The 27,220-nt window shown below is 40.6% G+C and overlaps 1 protein-coding gene across 1 annotated transcript in view; it reads left to right on the top strand.

Annotated features, from left to right (window-relative positions):
- Positions 1-27,220, top strand: part of LOC122561091 (myoferlin) — a 227,388-nt gene that overhangs the window by 3,638 nt on the left and 196,530 nt on the right. The window contains exons 2-3 of the mRNA XM_087999003.1: positions 8,507-8,562; positions 8,975-9,066. Coding sequence (XP_087855129.1) covers positions 8,507-8,562; positions 8,975-9,066 — 148 coding nt within the window. The remainder of the gene's footprint in view (positions 1-8,506; positions 8,563-8,974; positions 9,067-27,220) is intronic.

The following is a 27,220-nucleotide window of genomic DNA, read 5'->3' as shown; positions in this document are numbered from 1 at the left end:
ATTAAAGTACAGGAGCAGGGATGTCTTGCTGGAATTGTACAGGACCTTGGTCAGACCATACCTGGAGTATTGTGTGCAGTTTTGATCTCGTCCGAGGAAGGATGCTGTTACTGTCGCTATAAAGTATAGCGGAGGTTTACCAGATTGATCCTGGGGATGGCAGAACTGATGTTTAGGGAAAGATTGAATCGGTTAGGAATATATTCACTGGAGTTTGGCCCACTTCATTTTTCCAAACTCCTCGAAGCCTCTAAATTTCTAACAGGATTGAATACAGAGTATAAATGCTGAAAGGGTATTCCTGATGTTGGGGGAGTTCAAAATCAGGGGTCAGAGATTAGCCATATCTGGTTTTAGCACTGAGATAAGGAGAAATTTCTTGAACCAGAGTATGCTGAGCCTGTGGTATTTACTGCTTGAATTGTTGCCAAAACATTGTATAATTTAAAGGAATTGAGTATAGCACTTGGGGTTGAAGGGTTTGGGAGGGTGAGGGAATCAAGAACCTGCTATTGAATTGGATGATCAACCGTGATCATAATGAATGGCAGGGCAAGCTTGATGGAGCTAAATGGCCTATTCCTAATTCCATTTTGTTTCAATTCTAAAGTTGAAAGCTTGTCACCTGCAAACTTTAAACATTTGAAGTTGTTGACTTCAATGCAAAATAATGTTGGGCAAATAACAGGCAATTTATTCAATCCTGCCCAAGATTAAATTCTACCTTTTTCAGGTATTTGAAAACTAAATCTTTTTCCAATTAAGCAAATTTAAATTTGTCATTTACAGGGTCATTGTTGAATTCTCCGTTCAGCCTGTGAGCAGAGTGATATTTATTCCATTTCCAGTGATTTGGATCAGGTGTTGAGCAACATGTTGCCATTTACATCTGAATGTGCTAATCCAGCATTGCTTTTTATTTTTTTCTAATCAACTTATTCCAAGATGTTTTTACACAATCCAGAGTAGGTGGGATTTTAAACTTGGGTGTCCTGGCTCACAAGTAGGCACACCATCACTGTAGCACAAGAATCCTTGAGCAATGCTTCAATTTTTATTGAATTCTAATTCTGCAGTGACAGATTTGAACCAAGTCCCAGGGCATTATATGGAACCCGAGATTATTATCTAGCAAGAATACTACTAGGCCATTCCCCTAGCAGTACTTCAGTATATCACAACATCAAGTGAGAACAGCTGAGAATAACAATTGAAGTGATCCTTTTGATTCAAATAAATCTCTTTTTTTTTTTATTAAATAAATTTTAGTGGGATAAGCTTTAGCTGAAAGAAGATAGATCTGTTATGATTTGGATCAGATGATGATGCCTTCCGGCTCTCTTCCAATTGGGTTTGAATTTTGTCAAGGAGCATTCTTTACTAAATTTATTCTTCTTCAAGGAGCCCTCCAGGCATAGTAGATGTGGTAAACCTTTGCAGATTTTTAAAAAAGAACTTGCGTGTGGAAACTTCTCTAAACATAACAAACACATACTTGTTACATGTTTATTAAAGTTCCCCTTTAGTTCCAAACTATTCCTCCATATGCACATCTCAGAATATTGAAGCTGATAGGTTTTGCACGTGTTGATCAAAGGATGATCAATCTGCCAAACAGATCGGGCCTTGGCTTTAGTTTGTTCCGGTGCATTTTGTATTTGTGGTGCAGAGCAGAGTGGAACAGATGGTAAGAGAAACTAGAGCAAAAGACAAAGGAAATGCTAATGGTGGTAAAGGTGAAATTGAGATCGAAACTAGGTGTGAAAAAGAGAAAGTGGGTCCACTCAACTGAGAGCAATGCCACCAAGACCCAGACTAGCTACTGGGGGAGGAGGAGTTGGGGTTATAGTCAATATGGATGACAGAGGTCATGTTCTGAAGTTACTGAACTGACTGAGTTCTGAAAGTTGCAAAATGCCAAAATGGGAGATGAACTGCAGTTCCTTCAGCTTGTGATGGGCTTCACTAGAACACTGCCATAGGCCTAGGATGAAAATGTCAACATGAGAGCAAGGTAGGTTATTGGAATGGCAAAGGACTAGGGGTGGGGTGTGGTCATGGTTATCCTTATGGATGTTAAGGAGGTGTTCCACAGCCAGCCTGCTTGCTTTTCGTCTCCCCACTACAGAGGAGACTATATCTACTGCTCACAACACAGTGGAGTAGATTGAAAGGAATACAACTAAACTGCTTCATCACCTGGAAAGCGTTTTAGCAGCCTTGGACAGTGAAGAGGGAGGAAGTGAAACGGTGAGTTTTGCAGCTTCTGTGATTGCACAGGAAGGTGGGATGAAGAAATGTTAAGAATAATGGAGAAATGGACCAGGATAAAGCTTAAAAATGAGTTGCTGGAAAAGCTGCCTGACCTGCTGCACATCAAAGGAGAAGGAGAATCGACGTTTCTGGCATAAGCCCCCCTTCAGGAATCTTATGCCCGAAATGTCGATTCTCCTTCTCCTTTGCTGCCTGACCTGCTGCGCTTTTCCAGCAGCACATTTTTAAGCGCTGATCCCCAGCATCTGCAGTCCTCACTTTCTCCCAGGATAAAGCTTGCAGACAAATTTATGCATGTAAATGGGAAGAGACTGAAAGGGATAAAATAATTAAAATGATGAAATAAGTTCAGTGGGGCAGGGGCAGGCTGAAATGATGGTCCTACAGGGTAGGTGTTTTGTTTTGAAAATAAGCTTGAATGGTGCTGTAGGATTGGGGATCTGGGAAGCTGAAGGTGGGGAGATTGCCAGAGGAAATGAGGTCACTGTCCTAGTAACAACTTAATATTCAGTGATGGGGTTATGGCTGAGAGGAAGATGAGAGGAAATGTCTGAGATTTGGTGGCAGCCTCCACAAATTAGAGGTAACAGCGCAATGCTTGTCAGTAAGTTTTTGATAAAATTTGGGTTAGAAATGAGAGAATGGAGTTCACTAAGTTCAGAGGAAGACAGATTAGAATGGGTAAAGGGTGCAGAGAAATTAGTGGTCAATGTCACATCAACAACTCTGAGATCAAGAGGATTGGGGGGGGGGGAGGAGAATTGGGTAAAAGGGTCTGTGGGGCAAGGAGAGGACTTCTTCCCAAAGAGGGCATGGAGGTAAAGGCAATGGAAGATAAGTTCAGCATGCCATGTCCAAAATTCATCAAGGTGAGGGTGGTAAAGGGATAAAACTAAAGTTCTTTGTTGAGCACAGATTGCTCAAGAGAGAAGGTGGTCAGAGTTTTTAATGAATAACGGATAAGAAGAGGGATTGGAGGAAGGGGCTTAGTCAGGAAGGTTTCGGAGGGAGTTGGGTACTTGAAAGATTTAGAAGCTTGTATTCCTTAACACTTGAAATGAAAATGAGGTGGGGGAGAAAGTGAAAGCATTGAATGAAACCAAGGAAACTGAACAAGGACAGCTTGAAGAGAGAGGTCAAATGTACATTTAGTGATGCATGGTACAGCATGTGGATCTCAAGATGTGGCAAGAGCCACTGTCTGAGGAGCATTGCATGATTTGAGATGCCTGTGGTCTTGGAAATATTTGAAGGGCGGACCGTCAGCTTTTATTGATCAATGCACGGAGTATGAGAGTTGTGAGGTCATGTTTGGCTGTACAGGACATTGGTGAAGCCACTTTTTTTTTTAGAATACTGGTCGCCCTTCTATAGAGAGGATGCTGTGAAACTTGAAAGGGTTCAGAAAAGATTTAAAGGATATTGCCGTGGTTGGAGGGTTTGAGCAATAGGCTTGTGGCTATTTTCCCTAGAGTGTTGGAGGCTGAGGGATGACCTTTATAGGGTAAATAGACAGTCTTTTCCCCACAGGGGGAGTCCTGAACTAGAGGGCACAGTTTTAAAGTGAGAGGGGAAAGATTCAAAAGGGACATAAGGTGCAATGTTGTCACGCTTTGGTGGTGTGTATGGAATGAGCTGCCAGAGGAAATGGTAAAGGCTGGTACAATTAAAAGGCATCTGGAAGGGTTTCGAGGGATGTGGTCCAAATGCTTGCAAATGGGGCTAGATTTATTTACAACACCTGGCCGGCATGGACATAGAGTCAAAGAGTCACCATGATGTACAGCAAGGAAACAGGCCCTTTGGTCCAACTCTTCCATGCCAACCAGATATCCCAACCCAATCTAGTCCCACCTGCCAGCACCCGACCCATATCCCTCCAAAGCCTTCCTATTCATATACCCATCCAGATGCCTTTTAAATGTTGCAATTGTACCAGCCTCCACCACATCCTCTGGCAGCTCATTCCATACTCGTACTAATTTGTGTGAAAGTTTGGCCCTTGGGGGATTTCATACCTTCCCCTCTCACCCTAAACCTATGCCCTCTAGTTCTGGACTCCCCCAACCCAGGGAAGAGACTGTCTGTCTGTTTATCCTATCCATGCCCCTCATGATCTTATAGACCTCTATAAGGTCTCTCCTGAGCCTCCAACACTTCAGGGAAAACAACCTTAGCCTATTCAACCTCTCCCAGTAGCTCAAATCCTCCAACCCTGGCAACATCCTTGTAAATCTTTTCTGAACCCTTTCAAGTTTCACAATATCCTTATGATAGGAAGGAGACCAGAATTGCACACACTGTTCCAACAGTGGCCTAACCAATGTCCTGTACAGCCTCAACATAACCTCTCAACTCCTGTACTCGATACTTTGACCAATAAAGGAAAGCATACCAAACGCCACTTTCACTATCCTATCTACCTGCGACTGTACTTTCAAGGAGCTATGAACCTGCACTCCAAGATTTCTTTGTTTAGCAACACTCCTTTGGACCTTACCGTTAAGTGTATAAGTCCTGCTAAGAATCGCTTTCTCAAAATGCAGAACCTTGCATTTATCTAAATTAAACTCCATCTGCCACTTCTCAGCCCATTGGCCCATCTGATCAAGATCCTGTTGTTATCTGAGGTAACCCTCTTCCCTGTCCACACCTCCAATTTTGGTGTCATCTGCAAACTAACTAAGTATACCTCTTATGCTCACATCCAAATCATTTATTATAAATGATGAAAAGTAGTGGACCCAGCACCAATCCTTGTGGCACTCCACTGGTCACGGGCCTCCAATCTGAAAAACAACCCTCCAACTACCCTCTGCCTTCTACCTTTGAGCCAGCTCTGTATCCAAATGGCTAGTTCTCCCTGTATTCTATTAGATTTAACCTTCCTAAGCAGCCTCCCACAGAGAACCTTGTCAAACATCTTGCTGAAGTCCATATAGATCATGTCCACAGTTCTGTCCTCAACAATCCTCTTTATTACTTCAAACAAACTCAATCAAGTTTGTGCGACATGATTTCCCACTCACAAAGCCATGTTGACTACCCCTAATAAGTCCTTGACTTTCCAAATACATGTACATCCTGTTGCTCAGGATTCCCTCCTACAACTTGCCCGCCACTGAGGTCAGGCTCATTGGTCTATAGTTCCCTGGCTTGTCCTTGCCACCCTTCTTAAACAATGGCACTGCGTTACCCAACCTCCAGTCTTCCGGCACCTCCCCTGTGACGATCGATGATACAAATATATCAGCAAGGGACCCAGCAATCACCTCCTAGCTTCTCAGTTTTAGGGAACACCTGATCCGGTGGGAATTTATCCATTGTTTCAAGACATCCAGTACTTCCTGCTCTGTGATATGGACATTTTTCAAGATGTCACCATCTATTTCCCAACATTCTTTTCCAAAATATCCTTTTCCACAGTAAATACTGATGCAAAATACTCGTTTAGTATCTTCCCCCATCTTGTGTGGCTCCACACAAAGGCTGTCTTGCTGATCTTTGAGGGGGCCTTATTCTCTCCCTAGTTACCCTTTTGTCCTTAATGTATTTGTAAAAACCCTTTGGATTCTCCTTAACCCTATTTGCCAAAGCTATCTCCTGTCCCCTTTTTGGTCTCCTGATTTCCCTCTTAAGTATACTCCTCCTGCCTTTATACTCTTCTAAGGATTCACTCAATCTATCTTGTCTATACCTGACATATGCTTTCTTCTTTTTCTTAATCACCCATCAATTTCTCTAGTTATCCAGCATTTCCTGTACCTACCAGCCTTTCCTTTCACCTGAACAGGAATATACTTTCTCTGGATTCTCGTTATCACATCTCTGAAGGCTTCCCACTTTTCAGCCGTCTCTTTCCCTGTGCATATCTACCCCAATCAGCTTTTGAAAGTTCTTGCCTAATACAGTCAAAATTGGCCTTTCTCCAATTTAGAATTTCAACTTTTAGATCTGGTCTATCCTTTTCCATCACTATTTTAAAACAAATAGAATTATGGTTACTGGTCCCAAAGTGCTCCCCCACTGACACCTCAGTCACCTGCCCTGCCTTATTTCCCAAGAGTAGATCAAGTTTTGCATCTTCTCTCGTAGGTACAACCACATACTGAATCAGAATTTTCCTGTACGCACTTAACAAATTCTTCTGCGTCTATGTCTGGAAAGTTAAAATCCCCTACCATAACCACTCTCTTTATTATTCTTACAGATAGCTGAGATCTCCTTACAAGTTTGTTTCTCAATTTCCCTCTGACTATTAGGGGGTCTATACCACAATCCCAATAAGGGGATCATCCCTTTCTTATTTCTCAATTCCACCCAAAACCTTCCCTGGATGTATTTCTGGGAATATCCTCTCTCAGTACAACTGTAAAGCTATCCTCTTATCAAAAACGCCACTCCCCCTCCCCCTCCCCTCTTATCTCCCTTTCTATCCTTCCTGTAGCATTTGTATCCTGGAACATTCAGCTGCCAGTCCTGCCCATCCCTGAGCCATGGTTCTGTAATTGCTATGATATCCCAGCCCCATGTTCCTAAATATGCCCTGAGTTCATCTGCCTTCCCTGTGGGGCATTGAAATAAATGTGGTTTAATTCATCAGTCCTACCTTGTTCTCTGCTTTGCCCTGCCTGCCCTGACTGTTAGACTCGCTTCTTTTATCAACTGTACCATTCACAGATCAATCTCTTTCCTTACTATTTTCCTGGGTACCAGCCGCCCACCTTAAGTTTAAATCCTCCTGAGCAGCTCCAGCAAATCTCCCTGCCAGTATATTAGTTCCCTTCCAATCAGGTGCAATCTGTCCGTCTTGTACAGCTCACTTTTACCCCAGAAGAGATTCCAATGATACAAAAATGTGAATCCTTCTCCCATACACCAGCTCCTCAGCAATGCATTCATTCTTCACAATAAAGTCAGATTGCTGTTCTCAACAGCAAAGACCGAGACTGAAGGGTCTGTTTCCATTCCAGCTCTGTGACTCTGGTTGGAATTTGCATGGAGTAAGGCAAAGCCAGAGAGAGATACTTGGAAAGGAAAAGTGGCTGTAAAGTGAGTTTTGGTAAAGACTTAATCAAACACTAGAAAGGAAATAGAAAACAATGAAGGTGAACAAGCCAAAAGATTAAAATGGAAATTCCATCAGAGATGAGCAGAACTTGAAGGTAGGTATACCCAGAAGAGAAGATTCTGTCTACCTGCTGCTGGGAATATAGTTTATAGAATATAGTTTAAATGAAAGAATCAAAATAAACAATTAATTATTCATGCGCATAAAAATGAGTTTGCCTGTCAAAGTTAATGAAGGTTTTCTCAGGAAACAAATGTTTGCCTTTGTCTTGCTTTCTTGCATTTATGAATTATCATGTGATTTATTAGGCCTTTGTTTTTGGTGGTCATTCCCCTGATAAATCAGCTGGCCTGTTCAGTTTCCTGTGGTAATATAACTGTTCTGCCTCCTGATTACATATGTGAAGGTTTTAGCAGGTCTTCCAAGTCTAGCCTGCTAGTGGAACAAGTGAGATGAGCCATATCTGTCTGAGGTTTAACTTATTGATAAATAGTGTAGGAGAAAGTGAGGGCTGCAGATGCTGGAGATCAGAGCTGAAAGTGTGTTGCTGGAAAAGCGCAGCAGGTCAGGCAGCATCCAAGGAACAGGAGAATCGATGTTTCGGGCATAAGCCCTTCTTCAGGAATGAGTAATAAATAGTGTACCTGACTGCTGAGATGTGAATGTTAGTGCAGAAAATTAATGAAATCAGAAAGCATTTTTATATGTTCACATACAATATGTATAAATTACATTTTGAGACCAGTTTGGTAATAAAGATTTATTGCCCCCCTATCCAACGTATTTCCTATAATTTGTAGAACATAGTAGAATTCCTAAGTGAGATTTGGTCAAAGTAGTTAGACCAGCTTAAATTGAATGGAATTACTTACATAGGAGCAAATTAACATGCTGAGTTGTTTTTACATGCTTCTGTACTGGAATATGAAGTAATTATTGTAACTGGTGCACAAATGGGCTTTGTTTGAGTCTATTACCAAAGTGCTAATAGTCTGGATATCTTACATTTATGGAAAGTAGTATAAGAATGGTAAGTCTCGTAAAGATCACTTCTGACACTTTTGTCTTTTTCATTATTGATTTCTTTAAAATTGGGAACTCAACATGGCATGCTTTACATAAACAACAAGCAAATATGACACATTTTCAACTCTTCTTTAGATGAAAAGAAAAAAACCAAGTCAATTGACAATGAATTGAACCCCGTCTGGAATGAGGTAAGAGTGCTTAGATTAAATGAACTTTTAAAAGTAACATATTGCAAAGTCATGTAAAGGATCAAATCTAATCTTGCAAACCAGTAGATATTTATAAAATTGCACCCAACTGCAGTAATATGTTGCAGTCTGGTCGAGTGCTTTTTTTATATAAGAATTCTCTATCATTTGGAGTATAACTAGCAAAAATAAATCTGCTGAAATAGGTTTTTAAGGAAAAACACTCCACCTGAAAACATTTAATAGTACTTAATCTGGAGGAGTTAAGTATACCATTAATGCTGTTAAAGTTCAATACTTGTGTTTTAAACATCAGTTATTCAGCATTTATTAATTTGGGGATGATTCTAAACTAAAGAGATGTTACCAGGGACTAACACTGGTGACCATTGCCTTTATTTTCTTCTTGCAGAGAATTGAATTTGATTTGAAAGGACAGGCTCTAAATGTCTCTTCATCAATTCTTGTTGTGGTTAAGGACTATGAGACAATCGGAAAAGACAAGTATGTATTTTCATTTCAATTTTATTTATTTCTAATGTTATTTTTCTAGTCTCACTTTATCAGTGTAAATGCAAATGTGGCCAAATGTTGAAGTGTTCTCCAAAGTACTTTTGAGCTAAGTGGCATGCTTGATCTAAGTTTTGTTTCTCAAAGGAACACTGTTGCATTCCTTTATAAGTACAAAGTGCTTACTTTAGAAAAAGATAAGCTTCTCAGCAATTAGAAACAACTGACAACAAATTTCGCATTTTGTATTGCTCTTTTGCTGTGTAACTAAAATCAACATAGCCTATCGACTGTAATAATTTGGTTTGAGCTGGGAGATATCCTTTCTAATCCATCTTTCTGCACACTGCCCATAGCTCTGCAGCTTACAGCCCTTAAGGTGAAGATCCAGGTACTTTAAAAAAGACTTTGACAGTCTCCACTGCCAATTCGGGCAGTGTATTTAAAGCATCGCCATCATCTGCATTTTTAAAAAAAAAAAAAAGCTTTTCCTCACCTTAACCTTTCTGACACTTAGCCTAGAGCTATGACCTCAGGTTTTTGAATTGTCCACAAAAGGAAACAGATCCCTCCTGTTTACGCTATCTCTACCCCATAATCTTGTATACCTCAGCCTTCTCTGTTCCAAGGGAAACAACCCCAACTACTACTATTCTCTCCATAGCTACAAATCTTCAGCCTCAGTGATTTTCTGTGAATAGTTAAATATGGAATATGTGGTTTTGTTCTGTGGGGTGTACTGCTGAAATCACTTGGAAATCATCATTTTGTTGACAAGTTCTGCTTTTGTGTTTTGCTGTAAAAACAGATGAAAGTTGCAAATTGTTGAAATAATGGGTAACTGTTTTAAACAGTGGATATAGTTCATCAGAAAAAGCTCTCTGACCTGGTCAAATGAATTATGTAGAATGTCAGATTTTACCACTCTGTTTCATTTCTTAAATTTTAAAAATCAAAAAGTTAATTTTGCCATTTTCTAACCCTATGTCTTTCTCTTTGCAATATAATTTTAAAAGCTGCAGGACAGCTGTTGTTTTTAACTTCCTGGTTGTTTATCTGAGTTCATATGACTTAGCTGCTTATCCTAGTGGTTGACATCCTGGTTGCTGGACACCTGGATATCTTGTTGACTTGGTATCTAATTCATTTTCAGGAAAAGATACTTTCGTGGCATAATGTTAGTGTCCCCCTTCTGAGCAAGAAAATCCAGGTTCAAGTCCTGCTTGCTCCAGCCATGTGTTGTTAACCTACTTGAGTCACCTGATTTCTAATCTAAAGTCTATTCCTGCTCTTGTGGGCTTTTCTATTCAGTCCCTGTTTATAGAATATTGAAATGGTCATGAAAGATGAGATCCATGTCATGAAGATTGGGAATTACCTTCAAGCTTAGTGAGCATGGCTGCTGACTGCATAATTCAAACTGACATGTTTCTAAATTAGTGTTGATTACTTCACAGTAGCTAAGATAGCCATCCTTTACTACTGTGCCTATGGTCTTGGTAGTAATCTTCAGTGCCTGGAATTGAGACAGAGAACTGATATTGGTGGGCGGCACGGTGGCACAGTGGTTAGCACTGCTGCCTCAGCGCCAGAGACCCGGGTTCAATTCCCGCCTCAGGCGACTGACTGTGTGGAGTTTGCATGTTCTCCCCGTGTCTGCGTGGGTTTCCTCCGGGTGCTCCGGTTTCCTCCCACATTCCAAAAATGTGCAGGTAAGGTGAATTGGCCAGGCTAAATTGCCCCTAGTGTTAGGTAAGGGGTAAATGTAGGGGTATGGGTGGGTTGCGCTTCGGCGGGTCGGTGTGGACTTGTTGGGCCGAAGGGCCTGTTTCCACACTCTAATCTAATCTAATATATTGCGGGGGAAAAAGAAAGTGTACCTAAGGTCTAAGCAACTAAAAGCAAAGTCCTTGACGAATTTTGAGAAAGTAGGAAGGAGCTCAAACAGGAGATAGGAGGGCCAAAGGGGGTTATGAAATGTCCTTTGCCAGCAGGGAGAATTGCAAGGCATCTTTGTGTGTGTCCACTCAAACAAAGGAGGTTGTGTGTGAAGCCAGAGGAAATGGATAAGATCCTTAATGATTACTCTGCATTGGTACTCACCAAAGAGATATGTGAGGGATTTTGAGGTTAGGGAAAGGTGAGAGAGTACTCTTGGGTAGGCTAACATAATGGAGCAGTGTTGAGTGTCTTGAAATGTATTAAGGTAGATCTATTCCTAGGGCTGGATGGAATCTATCACAGGAAACTGTTGGAGACAAGAGAGGAAAGAGCTGGGGCCTTGACCGATATCTTTGCATCCTCTTTGACCTTGAGCGAGGGTCCAGAGAACTGGAGAATGGCCAATGTTGTTCCTTGGTTTCCTTTCTTAAACAAAAATAATCCAGATTATTAAAGGCCGGTAAGCTTGATGTCGGCGCTGGGGAAGCTATTGGAGAAGATACTGAGAGAACTTATTTATATTTGGAAGTGACTGGAATTGTTAGTGATAGGCAGCATGGGTTTGTGTGGAGAAGGTTATGCTTCACCTGCTTGATTTAGTTTTTTTGAGGTGACCAGAATTATTTGGGGAAAGGGCAGTGGATGTTGTCTTCGTGGACTTTGGTAAGGTTTCTCACTGCAGGCTGATACATAGTCTCATGGGATCTGGGATGAGCTGGCTAGATGGATACAAAAATGGCTTGCTCGTGGAGCGTCGTGGTAGAAGGGTGATTTTCAGAATGAGCAGCACGGTGGCTTGGTGGTTAGCACTGCCTCACTGCTCCAGGGACCTGAGTTCAATTCCAGCCTTGAGTGGCTGTCTATGTGGAGTTTGCACATTCTTCCCAGGTCTGTGATTTTCCTCTGGGTGCTCCAGTTTCCTCCTACAATCCAAAGATATGCAGGTTAGGTGAACTGGCTATGCTAAATTGCCCGCAGTGTTCAGGGATGTGTAGGTTAGGTGCATTAGTTACAGGTAAATGTAGCATAATAGGCTAAGGGGAATGGTTCTAGTTGGGTTACTATTCAGTGGGTTGGTGTGTACTTATTGGGCCAAATGGCCCCTTTCCACAGTATGGATTCTGATACAGTAACTAGTGATTTTGTGCAGGGATCAGTCCTGGGACCTTTTTTTTTTGCTATATGTAAATGATCTGAAGGAAAATGTAGGTGATCTGATGATGCCAAAATTGGTGGAATTGTAGTTTTAGGCAGAGATATGGCAGATGGAGTTTAATTTGGGCGAATGTGCAATGAATTTTAGAAGTTCAAATTCAGGTGCAAATTATACAATAAATGGCAGAACCCTTAGGAGCATTGACAGAGAGATCTGGGTGTTCAGGTCCACAGATCCCTGTAAGTGGCAACACGGGTGGAAAAGGTGGTCAAGAAGGCATACAGCTTGCTTGTCTTCATTGGCTGGGGCATCAATGTACAAGTTGGCATGTTACATCTGTACAGCAGGTAATGTTTGGAATATTGCATGCAGTTTTGGTCGTCACATAACCAGAAGGATGTGGATGCTTTGGAAAGGGTGCAGTAAAGGTTTAGCAGGAGTTGCTGGGTGAGAGAAGTTGGATAAACGTTTGTTTTTTCACTGGAAGGATGGAAGCTAAGGAGTGACCTGATAGAGGCACAAGGTGGATAGTCGGAGGCTTTTTCCCAGGGTGGAAGCGTAACTACAAGAGGGCACAGGTTCAAGGCGAGAGGGGAAAGTGCAGAGAAAATTTGACTGTTGGGTGCTTGGCACTCTGCCAATGGAGGTGGTGGAAGCAGGCACATTAGCAATGTTTCAGGTGTATCTTGATCGACGCAAGTGGGAGGTGAAGAGGGATAGAAACTGCATATGGGGAATACATAGAGGGTCTACATAAGAATTGGAATTGCCGCAGGTTTGGTGGGCCTGTTCCTGTAGTGTATAGTTCTTGCTCTGTGATTTTTTCAGGTTTTTAAATTTGTATGAAAACCTAATGTATTCAGCTCAATGACTAAGACATTGCTAGCTTAATGTTTTTTTTTAAACCACACCCATGACTGCATCAATGCTCTGATCACTTCCTGTTCCTTTCACATCCTCCTCTGCCATTCTCACCACCCTTTGTTTTCTTTTGTTCCTAGTTCCCACACCAGCTGTCAAGTTCCCAATTCTCACGCCCTCTACCTCTAATCTCAACAATACTGTTGTCCACTTATTAAACAGCTCTCTTCTCATTGCCAGCTCAGAACATGTGATCAGGAAGTCTCCAAGCCTGCTCCACCATCCACTCCAATGTCACTTTCACATGCTATCCCCATACTATTGTTGTTAGTCTTTGCAATCTATCAGTTTCTGTCTTGAATGTGTTGATTTTTAGCCCTTCTGGGCTTCACACCCTCTGAAGAAATTCCTCCTCATTTCCATTCTTAAGTAGCCTGTCTTTTACCCTAAAGATGATTAAATTGGTTTTTTTTTTTGCTTCCTCTGGCTGGTTAGTCCAGAACCTGGGAGCAATTTGTCTACATCCACCTGGTGCATGCTGTAAGAACGTCCTAATTTTCAGTTAAGTCCCCTTGTTATTTTTGTCAACTTTCCCCTACTGTTTTCCTATTACTGGAGGTAGATAAATAGTCTTATCAATTACTTACGTCAAGCATCAAGACACCATCAAACTATTTTGTTAGTGCACAAGGCATTTGACCAAGTCAAGATGTTTAGCATTGTCAAGCCAAATCACCTTCCCACTCCTCTATTATCATGACAGGTCTCCAACAAACCATAGTTTTTTTTTCTTCATGACCCATGCCTCTTCAAACTGTAATCTTCTGTCCCAATCTACCCTCATTATCACTAAACCTGAGGGTTTGGATGCATCCCTTCATCTCAGACTTGAGTCACTTGACGTACACTTTTATGCCTTTTCTCTGTAAACTTTCTTCCCTTTATTGCTTCCACTTCCATGAGAATGCTCTTGAAATCTCTCAATCTCTGTCCTACTGACTGTCTTTAGACCTAAGGACTTATATCATTAGTTGCTGCTTTGCTCAGGAACGTGTTTGTTCCCTTCCTTCCAAAACACCAATGTCTCTTCCTTCACCTAGTTCAATCTATCTTCCTCTTCCATATCTCTCTAACTTTTGTCATTTTGAAAGAACGTGTGCATATGAAATGTCTTGTACATCTGCAGGAATTTTGCAGTTACTTGACAATGTTTTAGTGAACAGCTACTGTAAGCATTGCAGCTAATTTGTACACCAATACTAAACCAGAGTACCGAGCAATTATTCCGTTTTTGATGATTGATGAAAACCAGGAACTGAAAATTCAGCTCATTTCTGGTATTTACTAATCAACCTGCTCAGGTGTTAGCACAGACCTCTGGTAGAGGTAATACATGACCCTGAGCCTCCGGGCTCGGAAAGGTACCACTGCACCTGCAGTTGGCCGCACCACCCTTATGGCAGAAAGTTTAAAAATCACACACCAGGCTTATTTGGAAGTACAAGCATTTGGAGCGCTACTCCTCCTTCAGATAGTGGGGCAGGATCAAAGTCTAAGCTTCTCCTGGTGCAGACCTTTACTTGTTTCCACACCTACACCTCATTTTCATGCATCGACAGCAATAATTTCAGCTTCTACATCTGCAAACATCATTCTCCAAAGTTCATCAAAGTGACTCCTTTATTTCCTCATTAATATTTTACTCTGTGACCACACTGGGTTTGGACTTGGCTTTTGTGTTTATACTGATATGTAATTTCTCCACTGTCTCCTTGCTGTTTGTTGTCTAAGGGGTTGTTGGGCATTTGTTCTTTCTGGCCCATTCAAAAAGTGTCAACTCCCATTTCCAGCTCTGCTAATCTGTACTGCACCACTGTCCCAATGTATTGGGTTCTTATGCCCCATGCCTTCTACTCTTAACTCAAGCTTTTATGCGTGCATTGTGGCTGAGCCTACAGCTGACTTGAATATTCAGAACTTCCCCTCATAAACTCACTGCTGCTTCCATTTTTTTTTAAGAAAGCTTCCCCTTAACTTTCTTTTGAGCAGGCATTCACTCAATTCTAATAACCATACGACAGCTGCTTTTTTCCTATTCGTTTTTCAAAAGAAATAATTAATGTGAAAATGATGCATTCTATTAACACAAGTAGCTGTGTTAGCAAATTTTGCTTTGGTGTTGAACTTGGAACCAAATGCTCATATATATTCAAAGTGATTAGTCTTAAAGGGACATTACCTGTCTGAAGGGTGTCTCCTTTTTTGTGTGGACTTTAGCAGTGTTTTATTAATATTCTTTATATGCAAGTAAAATGGGTATTGATTCCTCTAGGTGTTGTCATTTGTGTGCAGCATAAATGACCATATTATCATTAAGCAATAGATTAAAGTGTTTCATTAATGGTGTCTGATGTATAGATCAATGAAAAGTGTGCAGAGGGCTAATTTAAACTTAGTGAATTTACTGTCAGTCAAAACACTTTACACAATCATCTTGCAGTCACTTAGCAAAACAGTTGTTATTTCTGCAAAAGTGTATCTATTTATTTTTTTATTTGTTAAACCCTTAGCCCATACTTTAATTATCACCAGGTTTGACTTTGATCTGAAATTCCTGTGTTAAGACTCCACTTATTAGTCAGAAGCTTGTTTTGCATCTTGTTGTTCTCCTGCCGAAATCTTACACTTCCATGAGCTCTTCAAGCTCACTTCACGTTGTGCCCCAGTTTCTTCCCAATTTGAATCTTGACTCGATCCCATTATCCTTCAGATTTTCTCTCCCTTCTTTCATTTGCAATTTTTTGTTCAAAGTTTCTCCCCACCTGACCTGTTTTTAAATCATCTGTCACCTTTTGATGACTTGAGGCTTTGAAATAGCTTCTTGTATATGAGAAGCAAGTTAATACATAATGTTATTTAAACTGTGGTTAGATGCCACTCTAGAGTCTGTGCAAATTAACTAAATATACTTGGCATTCAACTCAACGCTGTTTTGATTCTTAAATTGAACTTTTCAGCGGATTATCAAATGAGTTTGTGTAACAAGAAGAGGATAGAGTTCTGTAATGGTCAGTAAATTTGGTAGGAGCTCGTTCTTTGAAGAAGTCCAGTCAAATATTAAAGTTTGCTTTATTCAACAGGCCTTGACTTTTCTGCCTGAAATTAGCATCTGCTGGAGGATGGGAGGAAATGTTAACATCAGACATTCCTGACTTATTAGTCACTGAGTAACCCTTCCAGTTTTTAAAATTAATTTTATGACAGGATATCCCTGATTCCTGTACTGAAATTCATTCTGTTCCATAGTAAGTTACAGGAGTCTGGTGAATTGAGTTTTGTGAAGAGAATCTTTTGACAGTAATAGAGAGCCTCAGCTTGGGAACCAGCTTGAACTTGCTTGATGATTGTAGGTTGGGCTAGGAGTGAGGAGTTGCAACACATTCTATGTACAAGTATCTTTGCAAAGCCGCCTTCTGGCTTCAGTTTTGTTCAGTCCATTGCTAATTTCTTCAGGTAAAAATATCAAAACCTCAAAGTGCTAGGAGGGGAGCTTTCCAACGATTTGTTGAGGAACATGAAGAAAATTACGAGTTGAATAGTATTTTTAGTGTTCACATTTCTATGGAAGAAATGGTGATTTAAGCGTGTTTCAAGTATCAGCAGCTAACGTCATGACAGCTAGTCTGTTTTGTACCCGCTGCAACGTGTTCCGAGGAATTCTGGACTATGGTTGTGCATTGTTTGCTGTTTTGTAGAGGCATGTTCTGCAATCCAGGAGTGGCACTCACTTTGGTCAGAAAGAACAACTTAGTGAAAATATTGCTTTGTGTAAGCTACATTAAAATGGGACCAATAATCTTAAACTGTGCTCTAACGTTATCTCCAAATTATTTTGTTTTCCAATTTTACTTTCAAGTGCTCCTCCTTAACTGTTTTATGATCTATCTATCTTGCAACTTTTGCCTTTGCCTTTTCCAAATTCCTTCATTTCCCTGGAATGCTGGACGTCTTTTAACGACTGACGCTCTAATATTAATCCCTTCCTCCACCTCCAATTTTTTTTAAAAAAGAATGTGCTGTCTGAGTTCAGAGACCAAGTTTGTTAGTAAGTGTTAGTTTATTTTTCAAACTTGATTTTTGTAAGCACAGGTCATTTTTGAATTCTAATACTTGAGTATAGTGCTGCAGCATCCCCACCTCCAACATTTTTTTTAAAATTGCATGTTAACATTAGCTATTTTTATAGTTTTTGTTGCAAGCTCAGTCATCACATTTTGTGGCCACAGAAAGGTGCTGATCCTTAAGGGTGGGGCAAATTGTGGGTTGTGAAACAATGCATTGATCATCTTCCATACCTGGGTATGGAAATGCAACAGTGAGCGCTTTTTTTCTTTCTCTCGTAGTCTCCTCCCCTTTCAATATCTAGGTGATCCCCTTATCTGCGGGTAATAGGTTCCAAGACCTACCGCAGATGCCCGAAACCAAGGATAATAGGGAACCCTATCATTTAAATGGTAAATTTATCTCCCCAGCAGCCCCTGGGATGTTTCATGTAATATTTTCGGGCTGCAGATGACTGAAATTGCAGAAACCTAATCTGCAGAGATGGGGATTCTACAGTAATTTTAAACATTTGAGCCTGCTCTCGTCCCTGTTAAAATGTGCTGGGCTGGAAATGCCTTTTTAAACAATGGTGCTCAGTGGTGTCAGGCATTTGATCAGTCACTAACTTTTTTTAGTTCAGGAAGTGGAATTGAACTACATATGTGGCTAAATTAACATTCCAGCTGGTGACAATTAGTTTTAAGAGCAAGGGTAAACTAACCACCCTACAACACCTCCAAAGAAGCTGAATGGTTGAGTAAAGTTGCAACTAGTACTGTAATCTTGGAAATGCAAAACCATGTACAAGTAACCTAGCAACAGCTTTGGGCACACCCTTCAACATGGGGAATACAAGATGATGAAGCAGCCTCTTCCGAGCTTTTACGCAATAGCTCCCACTCAATTTTTCTCTCTGTAATTTTGGCCTGACTTAGTTGCAACAGAAAAAACAATACATTAGTCTATTGGCAGACTTCTAACCTATTCGGAGAACAAATGTAATAGTGCTGTCTCCAGTGGTGCTGCCTTGTTGGTGTGTATCAGTTTCTAAACTGTTGGCTAAATGTGCAGAATGGATCTGGCCCTGAGCCAACTGAACTTTCTGCAATGCTTAAAGCCAAAATTTCAGTTGAACTTTTAAACAACTCCATATGGGGAAGAAAAGCTGAATTGTAGTTCTGACATTAGCCCCATGCTGTGCAGAATAACTTTGTGTATGGCGCAATCCTTCCCTTTTAAAAAATGGCCTGGGTATAAAATATTACTACATAGGGTTTGTTTTTAGCAACAGGTTTAGTTCTAATGTATGCAAACTTTACAGGTCATTCATCGTCATAACTCTACTTCAGCAAACAGGCTTTTTTGACTGGTCTTGATGTTCAATCCTTTCTTTGTTTTTGATCATCTTTTTGAATTGAAATTTATTTTTAATTAACAGTCCAGTGAAATCTAGAGCAAGTTCGGAGTTGGAGATGACAGCGTTAAGATTGTTTACATTCTGGGGATTGGGATTGTTTATAGGAGCCATACTTGGGACATTATTTTCCAGAAAGTGCAATGGACTGGATTGCAGAGTATGGTTATTCTATAGTGGTGAGGCAAATGGTTGCAAGGCAAGCCTGAGATTACAGTCGATTTGGGATTCACTCATTTTATTATTTGAACTCCATTGTATGACAGCAGTTTCAAAACACATCAGTGTTTTCTAATTCAGTTTTAGTAAATCTCCTGCAGAGTGTTGCACAATCAGAATAGTGGTTAATAATTCAGTCTAATTGCATTGCTGTTTCATCTTGTACTCCCTGCTCACACAAAGATACATGACGCAAACAAAGCACATGGTTGTGTGTGTTTCTAATGCTGTCTTACATAGGATTGACCATTGGTCTGAAGCCAGAAGCTATAGCTTGAGGGATGAAATTCTGCAGCAAGCATGGCTGACCACGGGGGTGTCTCACTCTTGCTGCTGGCCGTGGATGGCGAAGTGATGGTCTTGTCATTGGACTGTTTATTACAGAAACCCAGATCATGTTCTGGGCACCTGGGTTTGAATCCAGCCATGGCGAATGGTGGAGTTGGAATTAATTAAAACTTGACATTAGAAGTCTGACCATGAAAATTGTTGTCAATTGTTGGAAAAACCCATCCAATTCACTAATGACCTTTAGGGAAAGAAACTGCCATCCTTACCTGGTCTGGCCTACATGTGACTCCCAATCCACAGCATGACTCTTAATTGCCCTCTGGCCACCTAAGGATATGTAATAAATGCTGGCCTAGCCAGTGATGCCTCCCTCCCTATGAAAGAATAATATATTGGAAGACCAAAACCAAAATTGCTGGAAAATTTCAGCAAGTCTGGCAGTGTCTGCGATGAGAAATCAGTTAACATTTTGGGTATGGTGACCCGTCTTCAGAACGGTTCTGAGGAAGGCTCACTGGACCTGAAACATTAATTCTGATTTCCCTTCACAGATATTGCCAGACCTGCTGAGCCTTTCCAGCAATTTCTATTTTTTTTGTTTCTGATTTACAGCATCTGCAGTTCTTGTGGCTTTAACATTAGTAGAACTTGCAGGTGGTTGATCAAACATCTTTGGTTTGTTATAAACCCCCCCCTGTGACCATCAAGCCCTAGAATAGGATTCTAACCTAAAGCATCTGAGTTTTGGATAGGGAGTATATCCAGTGACCCGAGACAGACCTCAATTGACTTCATGAGAAGAGACATGTTCTGGATGGATGTGACAGTAATGTACTAAAACTTGCACAAAACATGGTCAAAGTAATGCATTTTGAAATGGAAAACTAAACACTGCATTCAGGTGCTTTATTTTCTCTTGTCCCATTTGGAAAGATTTGCTGTGTGTAGCTTGGCCAGAATACAGTTGCATTGAGAAGTATTCCAGACTAAATACATTGTAATGCAATTAAACTATTAATGGTTTTGGAATGCAGAAAGCGTAGCCCCTTGAGTGTATGGTTGGTAGATTTTTATTGAAGGTGTTGGAATCTGGATCAAGCTCTCTCCTGAGCTGATAGATGAAATGTCAGACTGCAGAGAGAGGGCATTTATCCTTGGATAAGGATTTTCCATCTTCAGGATGTTCAAAATGTTTCACGTCTGTTTTCTCTAGCAACTAATTTAGACTAAGATGTCACATGAGATGTATGATCAGTTGATCAGGATGCGAAGAGAGATGAGGATTTTTTTTTAAAGAGGAGTTTAAGTGCCTATTTAGAAACCCACTAGTTGCAGTATGGAAGTAGGCTGTTTGGTCCAACCAGGCCATACCAGCTTTGTTTCCCTTGTGGAAGGTGTGGTGCTAATTACTCTGGCCCACTAAGTTCCCACGATCCTTTCTTAATCTACTTTTTTCATCAGATACACTACAATCTAGATTCAGTCTGAATAATCTGAGGGGAAATGTTTTAGTTTAAGCAAGAAGGATCTCTAGGGATTTGTACAGGGACGTCAGCCTTTCACTTTGTATATAACATATAGTGATGACATTTTAAATCCTTTCTTAGTAGTGATTCTGAGGACATGGCAGTGTGAAAGAGTAAAAGGCTTTATGGATTTGCTTGCGTGCATGTGATTAAAAGCTAATATACAGGCCAAGTATTCCACGTTAATAAAATGTTTTAATTGCTTGGGAGTTTCCCATTCAATGGGATAAAAGGACACTTTAGTTGAACAGACCCCCTGGTCAGACCACCGTTTGGAGCCTTGTTTTTAGGCAGCAAACCTAAGGTAAGATTTCTACACATTGTCCTCAACAGAGATGTGGTGCAGATTCACTGGAATGAAAGGAATTTGAAGAAAATTTGCAAAAATAATATTGCATTCCTTGTAAGGTAAGGGACTGATCTAATTGGATTCTTCAAGTGGGTAGTGACAGAAAAGCGATCACCACCACTGGGAATCCAGACAAGCTGATATGGCCTATCGCTCCCAATTCTAAGCCAATTTAAGAGTGAAAATAGAAATTGGGACAGCAGAAATCTGAAAATCTCTTCCCATCCTCTTTCCACATCCTGCCTCCTTTCAATGCACTCCCTGCTGTGGTTTCTGAATGAATGAAATTTTCCAGTTAGGTTTTAATGTTTATTCCCTAGGTTAAGATGTGTGTAGAAGTGGATGCACAGACTAGTCATAACCTAATTTAAGTAGAACAGATTCCAAGGGTGCACTGAGACTTAAATGTGTCCATTATGGAGTCCATCTTTCTTGGCTATGTCATATGTGGCTGTTCTACCGTAAAAGGTATGCACCAGTGGCCTGTGTAATGTTGGTTTGAAAGAGTAGCAACTTTGCCTTGCCAGTGACACAGAGACCTTTTTTATAAAATTCTTTTTGGGAGGGACTGTTTTATGTTGCAGAGCTAAATATTTAAACTAGCTCTGACTCACTGCTGGAAGGAATGGCGTTTGGAACTGAACTGGTCTGGTCTTGCATTTATTTTAAATCTTGTTCAGACTATTTCAAAAAATTCCAGTCTGTTAAGTAGTGCAAGATCACTGGAGATGTAATACAGATCTTAAAATGGTTTTCAGGCATTTTCATAGGGACCTATTCAAATATCTCTAGAAATGAGTCCTATTTTCAGACATCTGGTGCCAATAATAGAAACAACAGCAATCCTTGGGACATGTGCTTTTACATAAATTGCAACTTCTGTTTTGCAGTACATCTGTATATAAGCGATAACCATACTGTGGCTGGGAGGAGACACTAGTAAGTTGAAGAGGAGGAAGGAGATGTAAGTTTTTGTGTAGTGAAGTGAAAGTATTTTAGGATTCCCTCGACGAAAATAATGTGAGGGTGGCCTTTGTGCTATGTTCCAGTTGAGGCGGTGACATTTGTACCAAAAGAATGTCAGACTGAAATGACCAAACTGGTCAATCTGGTACTGTCGATTACATCATCAGCCCATCCTTCCAGGAACGGAAGAAGGGGTAGACCTGGGTGATAGTGTGAGTTAACTAAAGGGTGCAGGTCAACATGTACAGATTGGAAAGATGAGCGCTTCTTTTGAAACTTGCTGACAAATATTTAGCTAGTGGGCGAGTAGCTGATGACTGAGATTTGGTGTATTATTGGATGTTAGTGGTTTAGTTTTGGCCATGATAAGTTAACTGCTGAAAGATGATTTTATGCATGAGGTAGTCTGGGATTATTGTGTTTTAGGTTTAAATGGAAAGCTGAATTTCAGCTGCTTTGCATTCTCCATTTTGCAGGAGAAAGTGAGGTCTGCAGATGCTGGAGATCAAAGTTGAAACTTTATTGCTGGAACAGCACAGCAGGTCAGGCAGCATCCAGGGAACAGGAGGGCCTGTGCCCGAAACGTCGAATCTCCTGTTCCCTGGATGCTGCCTGACCTGCTGTGCTGTTCCAGCAATAAAGTTTCAACTTCATTCTCCATTTTGCATCCTTGCTTTAGAAATCATTGCTTATTTTAAAAGAAAAGCTGAACCTGCTGCTGAGAGTTGATTATTCAAGCTGCACAGGCAATGAGACTAACCTTTTCCCAGCTGGTAGACTTCGTGCTCTAACCTACTTTGTGCCTCAAGCTATAGATTGTAAACAGGCTTTATCAAGGTGCAACATCAGAGTAGAAGGAAGGGCAAATGGGTTACATCAAAAGTCTGTCAAGTTATTGACAACAGTTTGCATTTTCAACACCTTTTTAAGCAATTTTTCCAAAAATTCATACTCTATATTGTGTGCAATCATCTGGATGCCCATATTAATGCATGGCAAATAAAATTTGTTTTTTGCTCTTGTGCTGTTTTGACCCCTGAGCAACAGCTTATTTGTAATCCTCTCGAATATCATTAACTGTGGATACTATAGCCCAGAATTTGTTGTAATGGGGATTTACCACCATATGAGACCAGAGGTTCCCAACTTGTCTCGTGAACCTCTGAGACTGTGGGGTGGGGGGTGCAAACTGTTCAGTCACTTGTTTCAAGGTACCAAAGGTAGCCATGAAACTGATAGCTGTGATCTTCCTTTTTTCCATGTTGTCTTTTCCACAGTCAGTGGGCACAATTTATTCATCTGCTCTGAGGCCTGATTGCAGCTACAGCATGTGAAAGATGTTTCATCATGTTTCTTTTTCAGGGCAAACCCAACTGTTTTAATTTTTAACACCTTCCTCAGCCCTGTCCAACACTCCACAATGCACCCACTTAACAGTTCCCTAACCAACTTGGCAGCTGCTGAATAACCCTCTCTATTCTATGCCCTCCTGTCCATGCATACTAGATTTTCACTCTGGGATCATATGAAGTTGAAGGTATTAAAATGGGTTGTTGCAGAAAAGCGTTTGGAAAGCAGCGATCCTCTTTGTCCTGCTCTATCTTTCCAGTGAGAAATTGATATGAGAACTTGCTGGAGAAACGGTGATGGTTCATTGTGACAGGATGGGGAGAGGTGTGGCCAGTGGATAAACTAAAATGCTATTGAGATGAGATGCTATAGAATCCAAAACCCAGTGTAAAAAAATTGAATATTATATTATGCTCACGTTTGCCCAATTTCAAATTGTTTTATCTCTGGTCTGTTCTTTTTACGTCTGGCTGGTTCACCAGATGGAAACCTGAAGCAGCTTCTGTGTATTCTGACCTTACTCCTTTTCCCCAGCGCCTCTAATGAATATCATGGAAGCTATAAACTTTCAGGTGTCGTTTTCTCGGGTAGTTGGCCATCCTATTGCCATTATTGATTTCTTTTATATTTTAATGTGAAATGGGGCATGTTTTGCTACAGGCCATATTTGAAACACATTGGATGAACAATTTAAATTGCCATGCTATGGGGAAGAAAAATCAGATTTAGTTTAAGGCAACCTACTTGTTTTCCGGGATCTGTATAATACTTTGCCATTGTAATTATGGGTGGCACGGTGTCTCTGTGGATAGCACTAATACCTCATAGCACCAGGGACTTGGGTTCAATTCCAGCCTGGGGCAACTGTGTGGAGTTGGTTTCCCGTGTCAGAGTAGATTTCCTGCAGGTGCCCTGGCTTCCTCCCAGATGTGTGCAGGTTAGGTGGATTGATCATGCGAAATTGCCGATAGTGTTCAGGGATATACAGGTTAGGTGGATTAGCAACAGGAAATGCAGGGTTACAGGGATAGTTTTGGGGGTGAGTCTGGCTGGGCTGCTCTCAAGAGAGTCTGTGAAGACTTGATGGGCCAAAAGGTCTGCTTCCACATTATAGGGAGTCCATAAAATTCTATGAATAAACAACTAAATTAAAGAATTCAGTACAACTAAGGATTTATTGTTTAAACATGCCCCCAAATCATTCTACGTGTAGTGGCAATCATAGTGCTGTCAATTTAATTGATGTGATCTTGTCATTGCATTTAATTTTGTCATGAATCAGCAATTTACTGTCCTACTTTTCCCACAAAATTCTTTTGTAGAGCAGCAGGCAAATCCTAGGAAATTACATGGTGTGATTGATATCAAAAGTTATTTCTGCCCAACTTGTGCAATAATTAAACAAATTCTGGCCCTTAATTCCATAATTGCGGAGAGAACCACATTCTATAAAGGGCTATTAGGTCACATTTTTACTGTGGTGAGAAATCATAGAATCCCTACAGTGCAGAAAGACGCCATTTGGCCCATCAAGTCTGCACCAATCCTCAAACCATCCCACCCAGATTGATACATTAGCCCTGCATAATGTTGTAATATGAGCCAGAGTTTGATTTGTATCTGTGCTTTGTGGTATTTTGGTGGCAGGCCAGGCAAAATACTGTTTAACAGAAGCAAATGATGAAGTAGTGCTGCTCAGTTAGGAATGTTCTGCATATTTTCAGTTTTTAAGATATATTGCATCCAAACCTCCAAATGTTTGTCAAATTTCTGCATCCACAATAGTCTCCCCTTTAATTCAACAGAGAAGTTTTTTTTCCTTTTTTAAATACAAAAAAGCCACAAAGTTTGAAATGACATTAGATGTGCCATCAATGCACAATATCTAATACCCTCCCTCCCCTCCCTCAACCAACTTTGAAAACAAAAAGTAAATGTGTTGTTTGTAAATGAAGAATGAGTTAGTCTAACGCTGAAGAAATTAATTTTAAACTAATTTTGTATCAGAAATGTTATCTTAAGTTGTTGCATTCTTCTCATACTAAAGACCAATCCACTTTCCTGAAAATATCTAGTAAACATAGATTGCAAGGAGAATCTGGGCAATAGCAATGAAGGAGGTGCAAACAAGGGCCTGGCATAGTTTCACATGAGACCAGTTAATTAGACCCACAGGAAGATGATGCAGTTATTCTAAACAGGATAAGTGGAACTTAATGTGAATGTTGATTGACTCTCGTCCACGCAATTTTGGTTAGATCTGAGAATCTGAAGTGTTCAGGCTTTCTTAAAAAAAACTTTGAATTAATCTTTTACTTAGCCAGTGCTATGCACTGTAGCTGTGCACATTCCTCTTTGTGGAATGCAAGTTGCTTAGTATGAGCAATGACTTCTGATAGCATTCGAAATTGTGAAGTCTTGACTACTGAATTTTTTATTTCTTTTTAAATCACCTTTAAACTATGATCATCTTCTGTACCTAAACTTAAAGTGAAGTGTTTTGGATATTGCAGCACTGATTGATTGAAAGGTGTAGTTGGTAATGTAGCAGGCCGATCAGTGGAGTTTGAGTAGTGCGGAGAGTTTACAGTACTGTATATGCTTGACATAGCAGGTTCTGCATAGGGAGAGTAACAGCACTATTGCAATGTATTTTGGGTAGTTCAGGGAGGATTTCCATCTGTGCACTTTACTGATTAGTTTTCTCCTGCAATTTTACAATGCTGTCTTCATTAAAGTATGCACGCCACCTCCAAGCTGCTGCTCTTGTGTGACCTTGGACTCAGCTTACATCACATGTCATATTTAAAACCCCCAATGTTCAGCATTTCAATCACTGCCTGCCTGCCCTGAAGGTGCCACAGGAGTCGGTATGGGTTGGAGAAACATGCAGGCATGCCACCATAAGTTAACCTTCCAAAGCCTAAAAGGTCAAGTGCCACAATCTTCCCTCTGCTACTTTGCAGTCATACAGCACCAAGACTTATGGTCAATCAATGTCAATATTCCATGCAGCATCTTTTCTCAATGAGTCCAAACACCACCCCCACGCCTGCCCCCCTCCCAAAAATGGTCAACCTACTCCAATCCCTTTTTTAAAAAAAAAAATCAGCAGCATGTCGTCATCTGTCTGTCTGTAAATTAAGAACAAATGAAATAGAAACAGAAGCGAGTCGTATGGCCCCGATAGCCTGATGCTACACTTCAGATTTTGCTGACATGATCTTGGCCTTATCTCTGTTTTGCTGCTGCTTCCCGATAACCCTTCAGTCTTTAGATTTTTTTTTTCTAAAGGTGCTCACTCTCACTTGAAGGAGAATTAAACTATTGACCAAGATCTCTCCTTTTGTATAGTTACAGCAAACCTTCCTTTTTATAATCGACCCCTCTTCTGGTGAAAGCCAACATTTTACTTGCCTCTAATTATTTGCTGGACCTGGATGCTACCTGTTCTGTGTACAAGGATACCAAGATTCTTCATAGCAGCATTGTTGCTTTTGTCTATTTTAAATATTGTGAAGCTAAGCTTATTGGGCTCCATGTTCCAAAATTTTGCCTATTCAACTCACCTGTTGATATCCCTTTGCAGGCACACTCGCTGTGCGCACGTGCGCTCTCTCGTTCCTTCTAACTTGGTTTCCCAACAATATTGGGATGACCAGCAAATTTAGTGTCGAGAGGTTGTGGATACTTAAGGGTGCAACCCAGATTGCAGTGGCAACCTACTAGTTAAAATATGTCAGCAAGGAAATCGCCCTTTTTCTTAATTTTGATTTTGCTTGACCAAATGCCTCCTTTTAAGATGTCTGCCATTACATATCCGCCAAATTAATTTTTATATCTTAGTTTTCTAAAGGTAAATCTGTTTTCAGTTTTGCAATTGTCTTTAAGCTTTAACTAGCTTCTGGCTCACATTTCTCACCCTCAAACTCTTGAAATTCTTCTTTTATGATCAGTCTTATGTTGATCCT

Source organism: Chiloscyllium plagiosum, unplaced genomic scaffold (assembly GCF_037043375.1).
Source record: "Chiloscyllium plagiosum isolate Xiang-an unplaced genomic scaffold, Cpla_swu_hap1 HiC_scaffold_22, whole genome shotgun sequence".
Classification (NCBI taxonomy): Eukaryota; Metazoa; Chordata; class Chondrichthyes; order Orectolobiformes; family Hemiscylliidae; genus Chiloscyllium; species Chiloscyllium plagiosum.
The sequence above is the reverse complement of the archived record's forward strand: the minus strand, read 5'-3'. Positions and strand labels throughout refer to the sequence as shown.